At 45.5% G+C, this 23630-nt stretch overlaps 1 protein-coding gene and 1 long non-coding RNA gene across 2 annotated transcripts in view; both read right to left on the bottom strand.

Annotated features, from left to right (window-relative positions):
• Nucleotides 1–4255: 4255 nt before the first annotated feature.
• Nucleotides 4256–5379, bottom strand: LOC146983900 (uncharacterized). Its single transcript, XR_015036204.1, has 2 exons — nucleotides 5260–5379; nucleotides 4256–5153 (listed from the first exon to the last, which is right to left on the bottom strand). It is a non-coding gene; the product is annotated as an uncharacterized LOC146983900 (long non-coding RNA).
• Nucleotides 5380–5908: 529 nt separating this feature from the next.
• The window catches only part of clcn6 (Cl-/H+ antiporter 6), a 31662-nt gene continuing 13940 nt past the window's right edge, over nucleotides 5909–23630 (bottom strand). The window contains exons 13-23 of the mRNA XM_085780714.1: nucleotides 21951–22062; nucleotides 21702–21831; nucleotides 20767–20920; nucleotides 20399–20555; nucleotides 18558–18664; nucleotides 14548–14734; nucleotides 13976–14136; nucleotides 12560–12716; nucleotides 8857–8964; nucleotides 8620–8745; nucleotides 5909–6597 (exon numbers count right to left, since the gene is read on the bottom strand). Of these exons, the coding sequence (XP_085636840.1) occupies nucleotides 6517–6597; nucleotides 8620–8745; nucleotides 8857–8964; nucleotides 12560–12716; nucleotides 13976–14136; nucleotides 14548–14734; nucleotides 18558–18664; nucleotides 20399–20555; nucleotides 20767–20920; nucleotides 21702–21831; nucleotides 21951–22062 (1480 nt within the window). The 3' untranslated portion in view covers nucleotides 5909–6516. The remainder of the gene's footprint in view (nucleotides 6598–8619; nucleotides 8746–8856; nucleotides 8965–12559; nucleotides 12717–13975; nucleotides 14137–14547; nucleotides 14735–18557; nucleotides 18665–20398; nucleotides 20556–20766; nucleotides 20921–21701; nucleotides 21832–21950; nucleotides 22063–23630) is intronic.

Below are 23630 nucleotides of genomic sequence, written 5' to 3'. Positions count from 1 at the left end.
GGTTCGAATCCCGCGTTGGGCAGACCTTTCCTGCATGTCATTCCCCCTCTCTCTGCCTCCCCCCTTCCTGTCTATCTCTACTATGGCTATCAAATAAAGGCATAAAATCCCCCCCCCAAAAAAGACTTATATTAACGCAAATATTCCGCTTACTTCTGCTTTAATTGCAGTAGAAGACTCTCTGCACTCCTCCCGTTAGCAACGCCAGCCCATAGCCCTACCCAGAGATTTACAACATACAGTGTTGTGAATGGACCCAAAGAAATTGCCTATTTTCGCGGCCTAAAAGAGGTTTTACCTGAAAAAAAATACACGTGTTCGCTATAACATAATTTTTTTTTCAGCCCCTCAAAGTGCAGGAAAAACGCAGTTTTTATTTGGGTACGTGAGTTGGTTAGGTCCAAATAAAAACTGCGTTTTTCCTGCACTTTGAGGGGCTGGAAAAATTATAATATAGCAAACAATGGAACTGTATTTTTTTTTTCTGCAATTAAAGTACTTAGGGGCTATTTGTAGATCATACAACCCCACTTTTAAAAAAATGCTACTATCCCTTTAAGGTTGTGTAATTCCTGAATGTTTAGTTCAAAAGATTAAATCTGAGCTGAATTGCTTGCTGAAATAATCCATAAATGGCAAGGCAAGGCAATTTTATTTGTATAGCCCGTTATTACAAACAGTTTGTCTCAAACGGCTTTACATGGCATCATAACAACATCCTCTGTCCTTAGACCCTCACATCCACTGAGGAAAAACTCCATGGAAAACTCTTTTAACAGGGAAAAACTGGAGAAACCTCAGGGTGAGAGACAGAGGAGAGATCCCTTTTGATTAATTAATACTTCGACCGGAGATGAACTAGATGAAAAGTGTTGAGCTGTCTTCCCATCAATAGAGTCACCTGTAATGAAAACTCCAGTTTCACTACTTCAACTCTTCTATTGGTGTGAAATTGTTATTACTGATTCATTACTCTGGCATTGCATTAAAATAGTCAATTGATACTCATTTGTTCGAAAAATCTTCATGGCTCAGGTAACCATGTTGTTTATAAGAAAAAAACAAACAAACAAACAAACAAAACAAGCAGAAACACTTTGTATGATTGACAAAACAGAAGGACCTTTATTTAATTAAACAAAAATAAAGGCACAAGACAGAGTTTCTCTGCTTTTTGTTCCATGGCTGCAGCGTTTCGTTTTTTCGTCCTTTAGTCTGTAACAGTCCATCAGGTATGACTACACACTGTCCACCGTTTCTCTTAATCTCATAGTCTGCCATCTGTACTTTGGGAAACATAAAAATAAAAGTGAGCAACAATTAAGGTTATAAACAATAACAATAAAAATAATAATAATATCCAGGACAACCTTGGTCCATTTAGAAATACAATTGCATGACACTGAATCATTCACAGCACAGGCAGCAAAATCATAAGAATAAAATTGTATAAAAAAATAATCTCTTAAATAAAACAGAAGAGATAAGGAACAAGTGTGGGATGTTTGATGTGCATATGTGCCGTTATAACCCATCTAACCTAACATACAGTGAACTTCACCCATCCATGAATAAAAATACAACACTTCCTTTTACTTGCCTTTTGTTCCCAGTTACATTTAGTCCCTTTTAGTCATGAAAATGAAAGTGACCAGAGAGATAGTATATGTTGCGACAAATCTAATATGAAAACATTAAAACCAAATAGTTTATAGAAATTGATTTTCCAGTTTCACTTTAAATTCCCTGTTACATAACAAAACCATGGCCAACATCCTCTGAGCCCTGACACTTTCTAATACTGAACTCACTGAGCTAACATATTACTACATGTCTTCAGTGCTAAAATCACGTCTTCTGAAGTGGTTAGAAATGTTACTGTGTCCTACGTGGAATGAGCGAACTCCTCCAGGACCTCCTCAAGTCTTGCTAAGCTGCGAGGCCCATGAGTTTAGTGCAATTTCCAGTTACTTACACAGAAAATTCAAATGTACAGACAATAGTCGAAAAAACAAAAGTGCTACAGTGACAGCAATGATAAAAAATCATCCAAAAAAAAAAGAAGGTGAAAAGACAGATTCTGAGGGTTGTGAGGAAGGTTGTGTTTTGGTAGTTTGATGTACCGCAGTCAGTCAGTGAAGCTGTCACCTCTACAAATAGGGTCAAACTCATTCCCACTAACGTGTTCACTGTTTAGTTTTTCATGACTGAAGTTATGTCTGAACTCTTAAAGGGATAGTTCAACATTTTGGCAAATTCTCCTATTGCCATAATCCCTATAGTTTTAGGAGTAGGTTCATTACCTTTAATTGTCGGTGCAAGCTGTTTTAAGATCGGCGGGGCAGAGACGCAAGCTGCAGGGTACTTTCGCATTTCCCTCATCAAACTACATACTGAACTAAATAATGAGATAATAATGCAACATTACGAGACAGAGTTGTTTTCGAGGCAAATGCATAGCCGGAACTACATTCCAGACATGGCTGCTCAGCAGAGTGACTTCAAAAGCAAAAGTAGTTCCAAGTGTTTGCTTCATGTGTCGTAATGTTCCATAATTGTTAGGGGTGTAACGGTACACACAAGTCACGGTTCGGTATGTACCTTGGTTCAGGGGTCACGGCTCGGTACTGGTTCGGTACAACAGACACTAATTGAATGTAAAACTGAAATCAGTCTTGTGTTATAAAAAAAGAAAAAAAAAAAAAGAATATCGAAGAACAGAATACCGCCACCTAGATTGGAGTGAGGACCATAGACTGTAAAAAATATGGATGTAGCATCCGTGACGTCACCCATTGGTTTTGGGGAGTCGTTTTTGTGACTCAAATATGGCGGCCTGAACAGCGCCATGTTGGATTGGCCGGCCGAGAACCCGCCCACTGGTCGAGAAGCAGCCTGTCTCCGGACCGCTCCGGACCTGTCACTCAACGTTTCCGCGCCCTAATTAGCCAGAATCTTAACCTGATAACAGTAAAACGGTAGAGTTAAAAAAAAATTCACCCCCCTCAGGAGTGTGTGCGGGGGTAGAAACTATCGGTTGAGACCAAAAAACGTGCTGACACCAGGCTTTGATCATGTTTATTGAGGATGTAAAGTCGGCGATTTTAACATGGGGGTCTATGGAGAATGCTGCTTTCTGACACCAGCCCCCAGAGGAAGCCGGGGGGATTGCAGTTTTTTGAACACGGAAGTGAGCTTCACTTCTCAGACCGACAACTGCCCCCTTGGGAGGACTCAACTATTTTTTTTTTTTTTTTAACTCATTGAGTGCCAACCACGTAATTTCTCGTTTTTCGTCCCCATGCGTTGAGTGCCAAAAACGAAATTTTTCGTTTTTTGCTTTTTTTTTAAATTATGAAAATAGACACTTTAATACACATTATATGTAAATTTGGGGACTCTACGACGAGGAGAACTGAAATAGATGACGATCAAAGTCACATGACAGCTCATGATCTGGAAGTTTTTATCATAACTCAGCTTCTGCAAATGGAGTTCTGCATGCAGATGCAGCGCAGCCGCTCCGCTGCTGCTCCGCTGCTGCTCCGCTGCTGCTCCGCTCTCACCTGCAGAGGCTGCAGCAGCTGGGAGCTGAACCAGGAAGCTCTCAGCCCACTGTCCCGCCCGGTCTTCATCTGGAGCAACACCGTGTCCTCCCCAAAGTCCTCCCGCGGTAAAATCTGATGGTCTCTGGGCCAAAGCAGACCGGCACCACCGACCCGTACCCCAGAAGGACCCCGACCACCGGCGGGACCGGTGTTCGCGAGCCGCTGTGGCCGACAGAGCCTCACGTTCCGCGGCGAGAGGCTGTGACACGGCACGGTGCGTCTGTGTTATTGCTGTTTAGTGGCGCCCCCCCCGCCCCCGATGGTGGTTTTGTGAATAGAACAACAATTGTTGTGTATATTTATCTTATACGAGCCCTTTGATCCAGAAATGCGAGTGTCAGAAGAGCGACAGACACAAACAGCGCACCTTTCATAAAAGACGCTCTATCTCCTTTTCTAGAAAAAAAGGAGGGATTTTGGTGAAACCCAGCCATGTTTAGCTTGACTTTTCTCAGGAACGGAGGCACGTAGAAACAAACGGTTTGTGGTCATTTGAAGCATAAAGTTAAACCTTTCAATTGAGCTACAGTATGTGTTGGTGGCAATAATATAGAATACACTATGGCTCTAAAATAAAAAGTCAAATATGGTCTAATTTGCCGGTACACTTGACTAAAACTTTGGAAAGGAGCGCGGCACTCAATGAGTTAATATTCACTCAGACGTATTCGTCGTGTGACTGTGTGCACCGAACCGTGACCCCCGTACCGTGACGGCACGGGACGAATACGTATACCGTTACACCCCTAATAATTATACACGATTATTTCATAGCGTGGTGAATGTGCAGGTCACAACTTGTCCATGATTGTGTTTTGGAGCTGTTGGATTGTGTATTTGTTTAGTTTGAGGAGGAAAAGGCAAAAGTACCGCTCACCTCCATAGTGTTCGCTGAGCAGCTCGCGTCTCTGCCCCGCAGATCTCAAAACAGCTTGCACTGACAATAAAGGTAATGAACCTACTTTTGTGAATTTCCCTTTAGGGATGAATAAAGTATTAATCTATCTACTCATACAACTATAGGGATTATGGCAATAAAAATGTTGAACTATCCCATTAACAGCTGCATCTCTGACCATCATTTAGAAACCTACATTCAGCTGCTCTTTTTTCTGGTCTCATTTTGTGTCCCTCTATGATGCAGTGAGGGGTTATTCACATGCATCATGAAGAATCAACAAAATAATGCTGCTGCTCATGAGGTTGTCAACTCATCTGTTTTATCATAAGTTTCCATAGTTAGAGGAAAACTCACCTAAGTAATTCAAGCAATTACTAATACTATGACATTATGTTACTGCATCTTAATATTTAGCTTAAGTTTGCTTGTCACCTGTTTTTGTAGTTTTGTAGTTTGTTTATTGTGGGTTTTTGTTTCAGTGCTGCGGCAAGCACAACTTGTGGACTTTTCATGACCTCACAGTACTAACTTTACTGACACGGCTGCGCTCCATTCCTACTCAGAAAGCACCCGTTGGAGATCGCATGGAAAATTTTCCCAACCCGTATATCCAACCAGACCGGCCAGAAATGATTATATGTAATCTCTCTATGCCTGCTCCTGTCTGGTGTCTAACTAATAACTAATAACTAATGTCACCTCACTACAAACCAGTCGCCTGACTACGGGTGCAGAGGTGCCGACGGCGACCAGCCCAGCAGCTAAGAGGCCGCAGGGTGATCTTAATATTTTACTATGGTACCTTTCAGCTGAGGAAGTATTGTTGAGGCCTCATTAAAAGCTCTCTTCCCTCTGACTGACTGAACCCAAAGTGTAAAACTGAGCAACATCACATCATGTCCCAGTTGGAGAACAATGTGAGAGTGGAGAAGCAACTAAGATCACTGCCGTTCAGGAAATATTAGTCCCATCACCTGCTTGTTGTCACTTAGCTGTATATAAAACATTAATAGTTGTGTGGGAAATTGGCTAAAATGACACTGAAGGAGAAATCAGCTGCTACACTCAAGCCAACGTTGTTGATAAAATACCAAATGAGCACCTCAACTATCTATGATGCTGTTCAGTCAGACTGACTTCAGAGCAGCTGATTATATAAAGTAATGAAGTGGTGGGGCGGTGTTTAGCTCAGTTGGTAGAGCACCCGCCCCATGTGTTGAGGCTATAGTCCTCGCTGCAGGCGGCCCCGGTTCGAGTCCCGCGTCGGTCGGCCCTATCCTGCATGTCATTCCCCCCATCTCTGCCTCCCATTTCCTGTCACACTCTCATCTGTCCTATCAAATAAAGGCACGAAAAGCCAAAAAAAATATACTTAAAAAAAAAAAAAAAAAAAAAAGTAATGAAGTGGTGAGATGACATCAGTTTGTGGCTGCAGCAGAGAAACCTGAGAAACCCAGTGTTCAGAGCCGACTCACTTTGACATACACTTTATAACATAACATTACAGAGTATGGTCCAGAGGTCTGAGAGTGTCAGACTCCACTGTTTGACAGAAACACATGATAGTGCCCTTTAAGCTGAACACTCAGTCCTGTAGCACAGTGACCAGTGTTGATGAACTGTCAATCATCCGCATGGATCATCTGGACCTGTGACTTTTTACACAGATAAACATGGTGAGGTCAAATATGTTTCCATCGGAGTTGAAGTCCAGTGAAACCAGTGGATGTGAAGCTGACACTCCATCAACACAGACACTGTGACACAACGGTTCAGTTCCTCGCCCTGGAGAACTGTGTTACTGTACCTACTGTAGCAGAGTGTGTGTGTGTGTGTGTGTGTGTGTGTGTGTGTGTGTGTGTGTGTGTTTTGAGTGTCTCCTGTGTGTGTTGGGGGAATAAATGCGGTACATGCCGTTGGGAATGGACTGAGATGGAGGCTCAGGACCAGACTTCACAGAGTCCAGGTTGGGGAGGACTGTGGGACTTCATCCTGAGTCGGGTTGAGTCACACGGTTATGTAGTGCTGTCGCAGTTTGGCCACCAGGAACTCATGGGTTAAATTGTGTCTTGTGATTATTCCAACAATCTGAAAGAGATGGAAAATAATAAACAACATGACACAGCTGTTACTTTCCCCCGGTGTCATGGCCACAGTGTGATATATCTCACACAGGCTTCGCCCTCTACTGGACTCTATGGGTTTAACTCTCCTCCAATCGCGTACGCGCGATGGCCCACTGAAATTTGCATGTACGTAGCTGGGCCAGTATGGCGTGCCTACCTTTCCCGCCCTTTTGTGGGTATATAAGCAGGTGCACCGCCAGCTGCCCTCATTCCTTTTACTTTTAGCGTCGGCGAGTGCCCACTGTCACACTAGCTCCAAGGATGGAGTCGCTGCTTCAGGAACAACGCCCCTGCCCGGCCGGCATCATCGCCCCAGCAGACCCGCATCTTCTCTGCTTCGAGTGTCTCGGGAGGAAGCACGCCACCGCCGGGCTGGAGCAGCGCCCGGACTGCCCGTGCTGCCGAGACATCCCCCGGGTTCGCCACCAGCAGTGAGCCGACCACTTCACCGCCGGTGAAGCTCTTCTCACCCTGTCTCCTGATGGCAGTGAGGAGGAGGAGCGGGAAGGATGATGCCATGGAGGAGGAAGACGCCGCTCCGGCGTACACCACCACCACGCCGCCTGATGAAGCGCCGCTGACCAGACCCGCCTCAGCCTTTGCTGCAGACTCGCCGCCGCTACGAGACGAGGAGGAGAAACTCTCCCTCTCCGACGGCTCGACGGTGTTTGGCGCCGCTTCAATCAAGCTCGACTTCCCGAAAGTCTTGACGACTGCAGAGGAGTGTGTCGGGCTTCCCCTGCCCCCCCCACTGCCCCCGAAGCCAGTGAGCCACAACCAGAAGTGGTACAGCAGATCTGGACACGATTTGGGAAGGCAACGGTGGACTTGTTTGCCAACAGGTCGAACACTGCCCCCATTGGTTCTCCCTGAGCCCACAAGACCATCCACCCTTGGGGGTGGACGCGTTTGCACACGCGCCATGGCCAAGAAGCCTACTCTATGCCTTTCCCCCCCTCCGTCTAATCCCCCAGCTACTGGAGAGAGTGAGAGTGGAGTGGCTGAGGGTCATTCTGGTGGCTCCCGACCGGCGGTCAGCTCCGTGGTACGTGGAGCTGACCACAATGATGGCGGCTCCACCATGGTCCATTCCCCAATTCCGGGGGGCTCTGTCACAGGAGGCAGGCGCTGCCGATCCTGGGCCAGCCACTTCAAGCCTGGCCCCTGAAAGGGACAGGCTAATGTGGGCTGGGCTGACTGCGCAGGTGGTGAAAACCATCCAAGCGGCTAGGGCTGGATCCACCATTGCCTGTTACAGGGCTAAGTGGTTGGGTGGGTGGTCAGACGTTCAAAATGCATGACATTTCTGCTTATTGTGCGTGTAATCTGTCAACTAAAATCAAAAAGTATCTGCAATGCTGCTGCATCCCATCCTTGTGTGGTCACACCCACCACCTGACATGCAGCGCACATTCTGCTCAACACACCTGCCGTCACTCGACCTGAAGATATATGGACGTATTTTAAATATAATCCAGCAGAAAAAACACTGAATGCACTACTGTTACCACTTTATCTGTGTGTAGCTAGTGCATAATACTTAGACCATAAAGTATTTGACATTGGGTGGAAACATTATGTGTAAAACCATTCCTTTATTGAATTAATTTGTTAAAAGACTTTTTTTTTTTTTACTAAAACTGACTAAAACTAGACTAAAACCTTTTTGAGTTTTCGTCGACTAAAACTATCACAAATAGAAATGACTAAAATTGACTAAAACTAATAAGTATTTTCATCAAAAGACTAAGACTAAATCTAAAATGCCTGCCAAAAACAACACTGCAGTGCACCTGCTTATATACCCGCAAAAGGGCGGGAAAGGTAGGCGCGCCCTACTGGCCGGCTACGTACATGCAAATTTCAGTGGGCCATCTCGCATACGTGATTGAAGGAGAGTTATACCCATACAGTCCAGTAGACGGCTCCGCCTGTGTTAATATAACTACTGTAGGGCTACAACATCGTAACCTTCGTTACTCACTTCTCCAACAGCGTTGACCACAGGCAGGTGTCGCAGGCCCATGGTCCTGAACAGGTTGAAGACCTGGGAGATGCGGGTGTTGGGGGACACTGTGTAGGGACATGGGTTCATGTAGGGGGTGACGTCCTGGAAGCACATCACAGAACATCATCATTTTCATCTTTTGTCACCTTCACTACTCTTGTTTGAAGTTTGAATTGAACCGATTCTCTGACTTAGAGCTTGAATGGGTCATACCACTATCATGCGGGGGTTGAGCAGGGCCAGGTCCAAGTCGTGGATGTCAGGGTATCGTGGGTAATCTTCAGTCATCTCTGCGTAGGACAACCTGGGCTGAGTGGCGCTCTGTGATGGAGGGGGTGGGGAGATGGTCAGTTACTGCTTACATGTTTACACTCTTTTTAATCAGGAGCCATGTTATTGGTTTCTAAAGATATAACCGGGACCAATAAGGAGTCCTGCAGCTGATGGTCTGACCACATGTGGCTCAGCAGGTAGAGCGGCTCGTTCACTAACTGGAAGGTCGGTGGTTTGTGCCCCGGCTCCTCCAGGCGCCATGTCTGTAGTGTATTAAACAGTAGGGGTGCACCGAATGGCATTTTTTGGCCGAAGCCGAATACCGAATAAAATCAAAACGCTTGGCCAAATAACCGAATAATACCGAATACCGAAAGTGGTTATAAAGTTTTAAAATAAAATATTTTTTTGAGCTTAATTTTCAAAGAAAGTAAATGTTTATAGACTATTCTAACAGTTTTTGAATATTCCAGTTGCCGTTGCTCATCAAAAACGCACAACAAGTTTAAAGTTTTTCATTTAGGCCTATATCAGCCCATTGTGAGTGCTGAAAGATCTAACAGTGGTTCCTAACCTTTCTTGGTCAGATTTTTTTTAATTCATCAATTAGGCTACTAGACATTTCAGGCGACCTCATTTGAATTTCAGGCGACCCCATGTGGGGTCCCGACCCCAAGCTTGGGAAACACTGTTTTAAAAGCTGTCGGCCACGGATGGAGTGGGCGACATGCTGGGACGAGGAACTTTCATTTTAACTGCTGCAGTCGTCTCTCCCTCTCGTAGCCTACTCAGCATGCTGTTCAGGGTGTTTGATTTTTAAATGATTCATTAAAAGGCACGTTCCTACAGGAACGGTCCCCTCACTCAGCCCTCTCAGTGACCGTGTCTCCGCTGCAGACAGGCTTGGAGCGACGTGCAACGGTGAGCGCGGTCGCTGTGCAGCTTTCCCCCCACTGCTCTTGTTGCTGTTGTTTTTCCAGCAGTAGGAGTCACTTTCTAATAAAGCTGGGGTTTAAGCTGCCGTTTTGATCGTCGCGCAGTCGCGTATTTATCAGACTTTTTTTTTATATTCGGCCTTGCTTTGCGCTCATTCCACAGAAGGCCGAATGTTGCTTTTTTTGCAATATTCGGCCGAATATATTCGGTTACCGAATATTCGGTGCATCCCTATTAGCAATACTTACCGATCTGGCATTTCACTCAGCACAGCACAAACATTTGAAAATCAACAGCTCCACCTCCCTCACAAGTCCCACCCACCTCTCCCTCCTGCCGCATCTCCACGAGCCCCCTCCCTCCCTGCTGCATGCGTTGGCATGGCAACGGTAAACAGAACAGGAACGCGAGTGAAACGGGAACAACACAAACAAACACAACACCGGAGTTTTAAACCATATAAACGGACTCAGTGATGATGACTGATGAGTTTTATAATAAACTGTTGTTAGCCTACTGCTACTGGAGACGCAGGGGAAGTGATTGTTACAGATTACAGTTCTCAACGAGCCGGGCTGGCGGCCGGACCAGCGCCACCTGATGCGCTGGTTCAGGGCCAAAATAAATCCAGACCGAGCCGAGCCGAGCCGCGCCGCGCCGGTCCGGGGTTCCACCGGGTCCAGACCGCTGAGAACTCACAGAGCTAACAGTAGCCTAGCCGTTAGCACTGGATGCTTTATAGACACATGTGACTTCCTGTGTTTACGTATCACTCGGGGCTGCTCACTATCAACGTTACAATATCAGACATGAAACTCCGCGACCAGCTGCGGCCGCAGTTATTGGTCTTTTAAAAAACTATTTATTTCCAAAAACCTTCTTTCTTGTGTGTTGTGACTCTAGTCTCCTCTGCTCATGTCCTGCTACTGCTCTGTCAATAAGCGTTCTTCCTGGTCGGGAGGGGGGAGAGGAGGAGAGGGGTGCACAAAGTGATTACATATTAAGTAGGTTCGGTCGCTCGTCAAATCTTATTAATCGGACCGAATAATATTATTGGTCAGACTTTTCTCAGAATTATATGAGAATGAAAAAATGATGAGTTTTTAACCCTGTTGGGTTTCTCTTACATTTTAATGTATCATCAGATTATAATAGCATTTTAACTTAGACAAAGAAATGTGCAAAAGTTCCAGAAAGGTAAGTATTGCTTTAAACAGACTTATTTTATTTCTGTTGTATCTTTAAGTGCGTAATGACATAATTGTCTTGTCATATCCTGTTCCGGTTGTATGCTAAGAGAAGCTGAAGTAAAAAGCGATAAAACGTCTCTGCCGACTCTGTTATTGTGTTGATAAACAAAAGTAGGAAACACAACAATGTCCATGTGTCCTGGGGCAAGACACTGACTGAACCCACACCTGCCCCCCAATCTGTGCATTGGGTGTGTATGCGTATGTGTGAATGTGTGTGAATTAGGGATGCACATGATTAACCGTTTAACCGTTAACCGATAACAAGAACTTTGACCGATTAATACTATCGGTTATTTATTTATTTTATTAGCTCCTTATGTCGTCAACTCATGGGGGCGTGTCGACACGTGCAGAGTTCACGTGCCTTCAGTCATATTTCGCAGCAAAAAGTTACACAGGAGGACCGACAGTATAGCAGTCCCCATGAAGGAAGGTCAGACAATAAATGTAGCCTACACGGACATAGATGTGTATCATCTGTAACAACGGCGCTGAGGGAAAAAAAAGAAAGAAAAAAGAGGACGTCGCTGCTCTCCAGCCTGTTCACCTGCAGCTCTGCTGCAGCTCCACAGAGGAGCTGTCAGGAGCTCTGCTGTTCCTTCAGCCTGGTGTTTGGCTGCACTTTATAAAAACAGTTCTACATTGGATGATCTAACCTCCAGAGCGCGATCAGCTGAGACAGAGCCACTGATCAGCTGTCGCGGCGCACGTGTGTATTTAACGGCAAAAAAAAAAAATTTGCCGTGCGCCGCAAGCGTCTTAATCTTATCGGTTAACGGTGAATAATCGGTTAACGAGCGTCGATTATCGGTCAGAAAAAAAATTCAAAATGTGCATCCCTAGTGTGAATGGTTAGCTTTCAAGCACTGTGTCTAGCATTGTATGAATGTGTGTGTGAAAGGGTGAATGCATAAACAGTGTAAAGCGAGTAACTAGAAAAGTGTTGTATAAGTGCAAATCCCTCTGACCATTTACCCCCACAGAGTCCTGATCTCAACATCATGGACCCAGGGCTATCATGGCTATCATGACCAAAATGTTTAACTTAAACTATGACAACTATTTTCAAAAAATTGAAAGTATTACAATGAGATCAGAAATGATCAATGATCATCTATCACTGGAACGTGGGAAAGTGGCAATCTTTAGCTTGTGTAAAAGTCAACTGGCCGTGGCACCAGTCTACATAGGTTTAACTCGTGGAAAGAAGATCTGAGGCAGGTTCTCAGTGAGGTTGCATCAACCGGACAAGAACCTGAAGAACTTTGAGCAGGTGGACTGAGGACTTCCTTTTGAAAAAGAAATATCAGAGTCACTGAATGTGACAGTGTAGAACTGAATTAGGAGTTAGAGTAAGCGTGAGGGGTTCACTGGTCACGAAATGGGTAAGTCTCCTGGAAATGACCATAGATTCAGGGTAGTGTCCCGCGTGTGTGTATGTGTGTGGGACTGACCGACTGGTTCTCGGCGTAGCACACCCCTCTGATGAGCAGGTTGACGAGCTGCGAGCGCAGGATGAGGCCGTGGAAGGTGAGCGGTCTGAAGCGCTCCTCCATGGTCCACTCCTCACTGGGAGACTGGTCTGGGTACAGGTTGGGGTAGGGGGCGTGTCTGTGACAACAACAGTGAGATGATCACAGGAAGAGAAGAGATGACTGACAAATGAATCCCACTCTGTATTCACCTCTATGATATCATTTATCATTACAGCAGAGGTGAAGGGGAAAAAATAATGCAGCATAATATATCAGTATTTTGTGTGGCAATATTGTGTTGATTAATTGATGGTCTTTTACTATATGAATTGAAAATAATCTTTATGAAAAACAATATGAACTTTATCTTATTAGATAAAACAGATGCTGGCAAAGTTTTCCATGGAGATGTCATTTACTGTGCAAAAAGGCAATAGATTGCAATGTATGTCATGTAATATCGCATTTTAAAGGGACAACGAGGAGTTTTGGAAAAGCGAAGCGTTTTCACACTACCTTTATGAGCCTCCGCGCGCACCGTAAAATTCTTTTGACCGGCGCAAGACGGACTCATGTTTTCATTCATCAATAATTAAAGTCAGAGGTTCAAAGAGGTTCAGATACCACCGTAGTTCCGACCATAAACGGCGATTCAGCCACGTTATTCTCATGACTCGTTGCGAAACTGAAAGTAAAGAAACGCTGGTCGGCTCGACCATCATCTCCGCCACCACTAATAATAACAAAATAACGATAGAGACAGAATGATATATTTATCGAAAATGGGCCCATTAACAAGTGTGGGTAGCGGAGATTCATCCACATTAACGTGAGACTTTTTTATAACCGATTAGAAACTCCTCGTTGTCCCTTTAACAGTATTTTATTTAAAGGGACAACGAGGAGTTTCTCCATCGGCAGAACCAACATTTCCGTGACAATAAAAAAGTCTCATATTAATGTGGATGAATCTACGTTACCCACACTTGTTAATGGCTCCATTTTCGATAAATATATTGTTTTGTCTCTGTCGTTATTTCGTTATTATTATTAGTGGTGGAAATGCTGGGCGAGCCGACCAGCGTTTCTTTACTTTCGGTTTCGCGGACACTGCCCGGCGGGTCATGGGAATAACGCCGCCGAATCGCTAGTTGGCATCGTTTATGGTCGGAACTACAACAGTATCTGATCGTCTTCAAACCTCCAACTTTCATTCTTGATGAATGAAAACATTCTTGGCAAGATGTTCGTCTTGCACCGGTCCAAGAATTTCACAGTGCCCGCGGAGGCTCATGGGAAATGTTCGCTTTCCAAAACTCCTCGTTGTCCATTTAAATGTCACCTTTAGTTGACTGTGATCTTAAGCGTGTGTGTGTATGTGTGTGTGTCTCCCACCTCCTCTCTAACATCTGCTGCAGCAGGTCCTCTCCCTCCTCTGCAGGCTCCACCACGGCACTCTGCTCGTCACATACGTTCCTCAGCTCGCTGGACGGGTACGACTTCATGGACTGGCAGCGCCGCCGCTGTTCCCCCGCCCGGGACACCACACTGGACTTCTGCATGCAACAGCAATGGGTTACATTTACACTGGTACATCAGCAGCCTACAAATCAGATCACTGATCACTGATGTGACTAAAGAAGCTCTTAAATTAAAATCAACACATCAGCGTGCGCGTCCTAAAACGGAACCACTGTGCTGCCTCATCACACACTCTTCTCTATCCTCTACCTCCACCTACTGGCTGCTTACTGCTCTGAGTACAGCTCTACACAATACAGGGATGTTTTCATACAAAAAAGACATTTAAGATTAAAACTGTCACAAGAAAAAGGAAGAAATGACTAAAGACTAATAGCTGAACTAAAGCTAGAATGTGTATTTCTATGTTCTAGCAGGCTGGGCAGATCACTAGAGCCTGATTGGTTGTCCCGTGTGTCCCCGGCTGTCAGCGGTGCAGGACCAACCTTGAAGCGGATGTTGTTGCTGACCAGGATGTTGCCCTTCATAAAGTCCTGCTCGTTCTGCCGGTTCTCAGTGACCACGGGGAAGGCGTGGTAGACGGTGGTGCGCAGGATGCTGACCAGAGACTGGACCCGCGTGTGGGGATACACATAGGTCAAGTTGGGCTCCATGATATCACTGGCTGTGAGCCTTAGGAGAGACGAGAGAAATGATACACACTAAAAACACCAAGAGGTGGGATGAACGGCGATGGGAGAATTCACCCAGAATGAGTGTGTGGTGGCTGATAACGTCAAAAGATACAGACACGTCAGATATAAATGAAGGAATTCATAGAGGGAGAAGAGAAAGGAAAAGGGGGGAGAGATGGGAAGGACGGGGGAGGAGAAGAGGAGTGAAAGAAGGATAAGAAAAAGGGAAGAAAGGGAGAAAGAACGGAGACAAGGAGGGGAAAGAGGAAGGACTTTCTTAAAGCGCTGTTATTTATTTATTTTTTTTCATTTCTTCATTTATTTTCCTAAATAAACCCTTCAAATCATTTTTAGTCAACTGGGCAGGTCCATACCCTTTTCATTTTCAAGTGAACTGGTTGTGGAGGCCCATCTGCAGCAGCACTCACCATGTTAAGTTACTTTAACCACCAGTAGCTACTATACTATACCATATTACTATAATGTGTTAGTTCAGTAACTCCGACGACAACTGTACGTTTTCATGACTTTACTCCAACTCGTGCACGACAACAACAAAGACCGACACTGCACTTCCTGACTCAGAACATACAAACATTTGCACATGCGCAGTGGGAAAAGTAGCACATAACAAACTCCCCTTTTCTCTTTAAAGGGATACGCCAACATTTTTTTTCGTGTCTTGCCTCACTCCAGAGTCCATGACAAGCTGATAGACACCATCCTTTCGACTGTGCGTGCAGTAACAAGGGAGATGCGGGCAGAGCTGGCGCACAGCTGATTAGCTTAGCTCAAACGCCGGACGTTGTTGGGACCCAGCCCATTCAAATTGGAGGACCTGACCACATGGCCTCCTTTGTCTCCCAAACAAAGGAAACCCTCTGAACTCAGCCTCCCAGCGTCCTTCAATTCTTCACACCTAGGTGTGAAACCTCCACTACTGACCCACCACTGGTCAGGTATGGCCCCAGGACCTGTGAGTAGGGCTGGGTAAAAATATCGATTCAGCAATGCATTGCAATTCTTTTCTCTGCAATTCAATATCGATTCAGCAATCTTCTGAATCGATCATAGACTGTAAAAAGAATGGACGTAGCGTCCGTGACGTCACCCATTGGTTTTGGGGAGTCGTTTTTGTGACTCAAATATGGCGGCCTGAACAGCGCCATGTTGGATTGGCCGGCCGAGAACCCGCCCACTGGCCTCGAAGCAGCTGTCCACGGAGCTGCTCGGACCTGTCACTCAACGTTTCCGCGCCCTAATTGGCCAGAATTTTAACCTAATAACAGTAAAACTGTAAAGTTAAAAAAAAATTCACCCCCCTCAGAGTGTGTGCAGGGGTAGAAACTATCGATTGAGACGAAAAAACGTTCTGACACCAGGCTTTTAACATGTTTACTGAGGATGTAAAGTCGGCGATTTTAACATGGGGGTCTATGGGGAATGCTCCCTTCTGACACCAGCCCCCAGAGGAATCCGAGGGGATTGCAGTTTTTTGAACGCGGAAGTGAGCTTCACTTCTCAGACCGACAACTGCCCCCTTGGAATCGATTCAAGCCCCTGGCCAGTGGGGGCGCTGCGAGCAACAGTCTCGTGTGATTCGCGCTGTACGGACGGGGGCCGCACTAGACCAAACCATAACAATATGGGAGTGAGTAGCAGCAGCAGCGGGGATCGATCGTCGGGGGAGGGACGCACCGCGCCGTGCCGTATTAACTTTCGCTTTCAACACGCGCTGCTGTTATGCATGCGTGCTTCTCTGTGGTGTGTATGTGTGTGAGAGGATGCGGCCATCGTCCGACGGGGGGGGGGGGCGGCGGCGGCGGCGAATATCGCTACTTTTTTTTTTTTTTTAAGACGTTAGTTTAGGCGGCAGCTCTTTGTTGTTAAGGCGGCCGCCTTAACAGGAAAGCGCTGCGGGAAACCCTGAACTTATCTGACAGCTGCTCTCACTTCTTCCTCTGCTCCTCCTCACTCACTCACCTACACACAGACAGGACTCTGTCTTCCTCACACTCACCCCAGCCCCTCAGTTTCTCATCCCACCTGCCCGTACCATACACATTGACAGTCAGTCAGAAATCACAGAACTTAAACATCATAACAAGAACATTACTGCGGGGTCGCTACAATATTTTCAGTTGTGCAGTCAACTATTATTAATAATATTGTTTTGTATTGTTTTATTACTCAAAATGTTATGAGTTATTTTCCAAGAGGAAAGTATCACATAGCCTAATTTAAATTTAGCTGCACTGTAGTTCAGTGTTAAAGCAGTGTCATATTTTGTTATGCTATGAGTTATACTATGGCTGTTCATAAGGCATGAAACTAAACAAATAATTATTAAAAAAAAAAAAAATCTGGTACTCTTATTTGTGTATTTCTGCTTGATACTGAATCGATATCGAAGCATTTCAATCAATATCGAATCGAATCGATATCGAATCGAATCGTGACCTAATGAATCGAAATCGAATCGAATCGTGAGATTCTCAACAATACCCAGCCCTACCTGTGAGGTCACAGGCCATATAAAAGGAGAAGTGCCCTTCTCTTCTCTCTCTGCTCTCTCTTCTCAGTGGTTCTCAGAAGGAGCTGCCGCTCCTCTGAGTTCCCTCGCTCTTCGCCCTCTTCTCTTCTTCACCTCAGCAGGAGCTGCCGCTCCTCTCAGCTCCTCACCTGGAGCTACTGCTACAGCTCTCCAATCTCCATGAGGCCTGCACAAGGCAGACGCCTCCACTGGTAGCGCCGCGAGTGCCTACCAACGGATGAAAGAAAAGGAACCAGCTAACACGACGCAAGCTCTGCTAGTTGAGCTACGGAGCCACAACGCCAAGCAGAACAACCAACCAACTCTGCAAGGAGAAGGACTCTCCTCAACGGAACTCAAACTACACAGCCAGGACGGCTGTAGTTCACTGGACAAAGACACAATCACTGGACTTGACAAACCGCAACAGGACCGGCAACCCTGCAACCGCAGGAATCCCCACCAGCACCGGAACTTCTCACCTTCATGTGACTTGGTAACTGGGCCTAGTTAGGATTACCTTGCACCTTGACTAAGCATAGAGTACTTCAACCATGCCAATGTATGTATTGATTGAAATCAGTTAAAATACTTGAGCTTTGTTGTTGTTGCTTTGTTGTTGTCAGCTATAGTCTCATATTTAGTTAACCTATGTTCAACATGCAACTTGAGCGTTGAACAAAGGACACACCTTTGTTCACCTCCCCCACATCACATGTAGTTGGCCTTGGAGGCCATTTGGTTGTAACCCCCTTTTGTCTCAGAACAGAGCAACCATCCTCCATCTTTCCCATTGTCTGAGATCACACTTCACACCTCACAGACACATGGTCACCGACGCATAGCCATACACTCTCACCAACACACACACACACACACACACACACACACACACACACACACGTGTACATAGTGTATGTAGCTTGTCTTAGTTTCATGTTTTGTTATTCCATTTTCTAGATGTGTCCAATAAACTTCCTTGAAACTTTGCTCATCTGTTAATGTTGTACAATAGTGAGTATGCCAACCTCTACGCAGTACTAAAATGTAATGTCACAACAATACAATATAATGACTGACCTGTCAGAATCGGTCATATTTTTCTGTCTCTATCATGATAATGAATCCTCATATATTCCACACACAGATCAGATTAGTTGTATGTGCTGCACTGTTCTGAGCAGGAAGGCTTTGGATCGTAATGCACGCAGCAAATGACCAAAATAAAAGAACATAAAACAGGCCGGTGCAGAAAGACAGAGACTTTAGTCTTTTAGGTTGATCTTACTTGTCCATCTCAACCTCGGTCTCCCACTCCAGCAGCGGTACTCCTCTCAGCTCAATGTGGATGTCATAGATCCCCTTATTGAAGAAATCTCCAGTCCACTTGGCAACCTGATGATCACCACAGACCCATTCAACACATGAACACAGGAAATACATGACTGTACTGTACACACAACGATCCATATCTCAGACTCACAGGTATAAAAGAGTATTAGAGCCATGGATGAAAAAATGATTTTTTTTGTCATCAACTTTGAGAACAAAGCTTGACAATCAGGTCAAATATGATTTGGTTTTTATTTTAAGATTTAGATTGAATGATATAAACAAACTGAATCAACTTCAGCAACAAACACATTCTGTCTCTGTTGGCTCATAAACACAGTGTAGATGAAGCATTAGGACTTTAAAGAGATTGAAATGAGAACTCCATTTGATCAGAAGGAAATACACAATCTTTTTTTTTTTACATTTCAACTTTTTCCTCAAAGTGCATGATGAAAAACTCCTCATCCTTGGTCTTAAAGGTAGGGTTGGAGATCCTATTCTGGAGCATGTTCTTACTGAACTGATGGAAATCCTCTTCACAATCCGATTGCAACCAATTAATTCAATACTTTTTCACAAAAATGAAAAAAGTCAGTCACCTGTGTGACGGACAGTGCTATAAAAACACCATCCAATCATCATGGACGTCTAGTTATGACAGGGCTTTTAGTTAGGGCTGGTTCAGGTAGCTCTGAACCATTTTATAGCTACACTGCAGTAGGCTTACAGCCTGGTTGCACTGGACGCAGAACTGAAGCGCAGCGCCCTGGAGCGGAGGCAGTTTCAGATAGGCGCACATGTGAACCGGTCTGCCTGGTCGCACATCTCGCGCTGTGGAGCGCTGTGGAGCGCAGTGCGCGCGCCTGCAGCGCTTCAGATTGGTTCATTTCTATTTTTCACGCGTGCCGCGAGCGCCGTCTGTCAAGCTGGATAGACCAGATCGTACCAGACAGGAAGTCGGGCACAGAAAAGGCGAGAGAATCCGGTCAATTTTCAAAATAAAATAATTAGGCTAAATGATGATTGACTAAGCTGTTGCTTGTCCATCTATACATATTTGACCGTTGCGTCTGCACATGAGACACACACACATGTTTAAAATGACGTGTGTGTGGAAAACCGAGTGAATACGAGTATGAACGACTGCAGTCGATGTCTGACCGGCGCGGAGAGAGGAGGAGAAGTAGCTCCCAGTGCGACCACCCAAGCGCCCGAGAAGCCGCGCGCAGCTTCCGCGTGCAGTGCGACCAAGGGGTTAGACTGCTGGGGACACATCTGGTTACACAGAGCCCTCTCCTTTCTCCTCCTCTCCTCTCCTCTCCTCTCAGTACATTTTGAACTGTCATTATCATTATTTGTTGCACTTTGTAGTTTGGCCTTGGTGTCTCGCACTCTCTCTGTGTTTCCACAGATCCACCGGAGCTCCATCTCTCTGCACCAACCGCCGCCTGCACCGCCCCCCCCCTCCCGCCCTTTCCCCTACTGTTAGACCGGCCTGCCCTCTCTTCCTATGAACCAGTCTGCCAGCTGGCCTGCTCTCCCTGCCTTTCCTCCTGAGTTGTGCCACGAGGGCAACACCTTTAGCTTCACCTTGATGTGAACCCAACACTGAACAAGCTTCAGAAAGCAGTCTGGAAAGGGGGCTGCGACTTTCGACTTGTGTATTTTCAAAATGTGGCCTGATTGAGCATTGAACAGTTTTTCCAGGATCTCAAACCCGACCTTTAATACTCCTTCATGCATGGAAGATTAAAAAATACAGTGCAGTGGCTGTAAATAAACATTAGAGTTTACCATCAGAGTGATCATGATGGGCAGCCCGTATGTGATCTCATTGGTAGATTCGATGAGGATGACAGTCAAGCTGATGGTCATTCTGACCACGCCTCCCAGGAAGGCAGCAGCACCGATGAGAGCAAATGTCCCTGAGTAGATGTCCATCCCCAGTTTCCTGCCAGAGGACAAACACAGTGAGGAATCAATAAAGCCTGACTCTGTCCATGGTGCTGAAGACAAACACAGATTTACACAAACTATTCATCTGATATTAAATTGTCTAAATATCAAGTGAAATGATGCTTTGTGGTATTTGGTTTCCAGGCACACCCCTGTGATTAGAACCTGAGGAGAACATGAAGAGAACATTAGAACACTGTTCTTACACTTTGAGGATGTTGGCTACCAGGCGTCCAAAAGCCGCCCCACACAGCAGGGACGGGACAAAGAGACCACTGGGGACAGACACGCCGTACGTCCAACAGGCCAACAGGAAGTAGAGCAGGAAGAAGACTGACAGAGTGACAGGGCTGAAAGTACCTGAGGGGGCGGGGCAACCAGTCAGTGTGAAACACACAGAGCGAGTAACAGGAGCATTTATCATTTAAAAGCTACTTTCTGCTGATTTTTAGAATCCACACTCAGACAGAGCACCAGGGTAGCATGGAACCATGGGAAACTGAGTGATGTTGCAAATCAAATCATCTATTTGATAATCTACCGCAAACACCACAAGAATTAAATGAAATATAATCATTATATAAATAAGCACTTAAAATATTAGACAAGAAACCCTACAGATTTCATCATCGTCATATTTTGAATAAGTATAAACTGCTGAGCTGATCTTGCATGGTTCAGCTCCTCCTCCTTTATCTGGTTTCATAAACCTCAGATCTTCTGTCAATAGGGCTACTAGAGGCGCAGCAAGGGGAGACTGCACAATTCCCTTAAGAAGTCAGGCTGTCTTCTCCTTTAGGGCATCACATCAATGGAATTCAGTTCCACTATCAATCAGAATGTCTCCATTATACAACTCATTTAAGAACAATGCCAAGAAATGGCTCTCTCTCTCTCTCTCTCTCTCTCTCTCTCTCTCTCTCTCTCTCTCTCTCTCTCTCTCTCTCTCTCTCTCTCTCTCTCTCTCTCTCTCTCTCTCTCTCTCTCTCTCTCTCTCTCTCTCTCTCTCTCTCTCTCTCTCTCTCTCTCTCTCTCTCTCTCTCTCTCTCTCTCTCTCTCTCTCTCTCTCTCTCTCTCGTCAAGTTGATATGATTTAGTCAGTCTGTTTGAAAGTGTGTGTGTGTGTGTGAACTCATCTCACCATCCTGGTGGAAGAGTTGGTGGATGGCAACCTCCTGTGGATTGAAGAACAACGTGGCCATGTCATTGTAGGTCTTGTTGGGACAGAAGAACTGACGGATGGTTGAATTGATGTCCTCACTGCCAGACACCTAGAAAAAAAAAAGAAGCAATTTAGGTACTGGTAATTCATTTGTGATGATAAATATACATTAAGCTAAAGAGAGAGAGAGGTGAGAGCTTCAGTGTGACTGACTAAGAGTGGACTTACTGTGGAGTTGTGAGTTGTGGGGGAGGACAAGTCACGGCATTCGCCCAACAGCATGGAGGCTGCAAATATCACCACTGTCGTCACCATGGTAACCAGCAGACTCTCAAGAACTCTGGGAAAAGGTGCAGACAGAACAACATCTACCTCTGACACGTTTGTTGATGTGTGATTGATTTGACCTGTGGCCCTCTGGCAGGCGCTTCAGCTCATTCAGAACCTGCACCAACACACTCAAAAGCGTTCAGCACTTAAAGGGATAGTTCATCCAAAATTCAAATTTCATGTGGACCTCCATAGTGCTCGTCTGTAATGTCCCTCTTGTATTGAAGCCCCAACATGAAAAATTGTTCCGAAAAAAATTAAATAAGTATATGTTTTAAGCTTGTTTGTAGCAGAAGCTCCCAGCACTGCTCTTTGCATTGACACCCAGTTCACGGCTCCGCAAATCGCGCGAGATTCCGGCAGAGCAACACTGGGAGCTTCCACTACAAACAAGCTTAAAACATAGACAATTTCTCATGTCGGGGCTTCAATACAAGAGGGACATTACAGACGAGCACTATGGAGGTATTTGGATGTTTTTGGTGTGTCTTTTTGGACGAAGAAAAGTGAGCTCCGTTCGCAACCGTCATATGGACATGCAGTGCTGCACGGAGCCCCGCTGTAATGGTACAGACACACCAACTCCGGCAACGGACGTCAAGTCAACGGATCCCATTCATTGTCTATGTAGAGCAGGAGTTCCGGCCGCACAGTGCATGATGGACACAGCACGTCGAGTTGACGGCCCTGTCGCCGTATGTGAATTTGCATAAAGTTCGATAGATTGAACTTTATGCAAATGACGTCCGTCCAACGCAATGCGGCCGGCTCCAGAAACTTCGTTCAAACTATCAAACGAGAAAGTGTTGATCAAATATGAATCAAGATTCTGTTACTGCACTACACATTTCCCGCCTCAAATGTTTTCAGAAACATACTTTAGTGTGTTGTTTAACTGTAAAATGAGATCGTTTGTGACCCGGCCGCCATGTTGGAAACGGCAGAGCGAAACTCAAGCGCCACAGTACGTCACACAGAACCGCCCACTCGCCAGTGCGCTCGGTGATCTGTTGCATCGGGATCCGCCGCCACCGGAGTTGGTGTGTCTGTACCATAACTCAGAGAAGGCACAGAGGACTCTGAAACTTCTCCCAGCCCTTAGTCGACATGAGGGTGAGTAGATAATGAGTGAAATTTGAATTTTGGGTGAACTATCCCTTTAAATCACACACTAATCACAACATGAACACAGGAAATGTGCTTCCTTTGTTGCTCGACCCCTCATGTGTCAGATTGTAGAGTTTGGTGTTGTGACACCTGGATTATTGCTCTGTGGTTTGGGCATCTGCTGCAAAAACTGAGCTCAAAAAGCTGCAGATCGCCCAAAATAAGGCTGCACGGTTGGTATTGAGTTGTTCTACCCGATCAAATGTTAACTGCATGCATGATTCCCTCTCATGGCTGATGGTAGATAACAGGTTAGCATCAAGCACTGCAGTAATATTTCAGTCAGTCTTGATCAGTAAAGCACCTGACTTTTTATTTACTACAAATTGTTTTTAGAAACACTGTGCACAACTATAGCACTAGAGGGTCCAGCAGTGGTCAGTTGGAAGTGCCTCACCCAAGAACTAAGGC

This window comes from Trachurus japonicus, chromosome 7, assembly GCF_045865225.1.
Source record: "Trachurus japonicus isolate A0001 chromosome 7, Traja_1.0".
In the NCBI taxonomy this organism is placed as follows: Eukaryota; Metazoa; Chordata; class Actinopteri; order Carangiformes; family Carangidae; genus Trachurus; species Trachurus japonicus.
The sequence above is the reverse complement of the archived record's forward strand: the minus strand, read 5'-3'. Positions and strand labels throughout refer to the sequence as shown.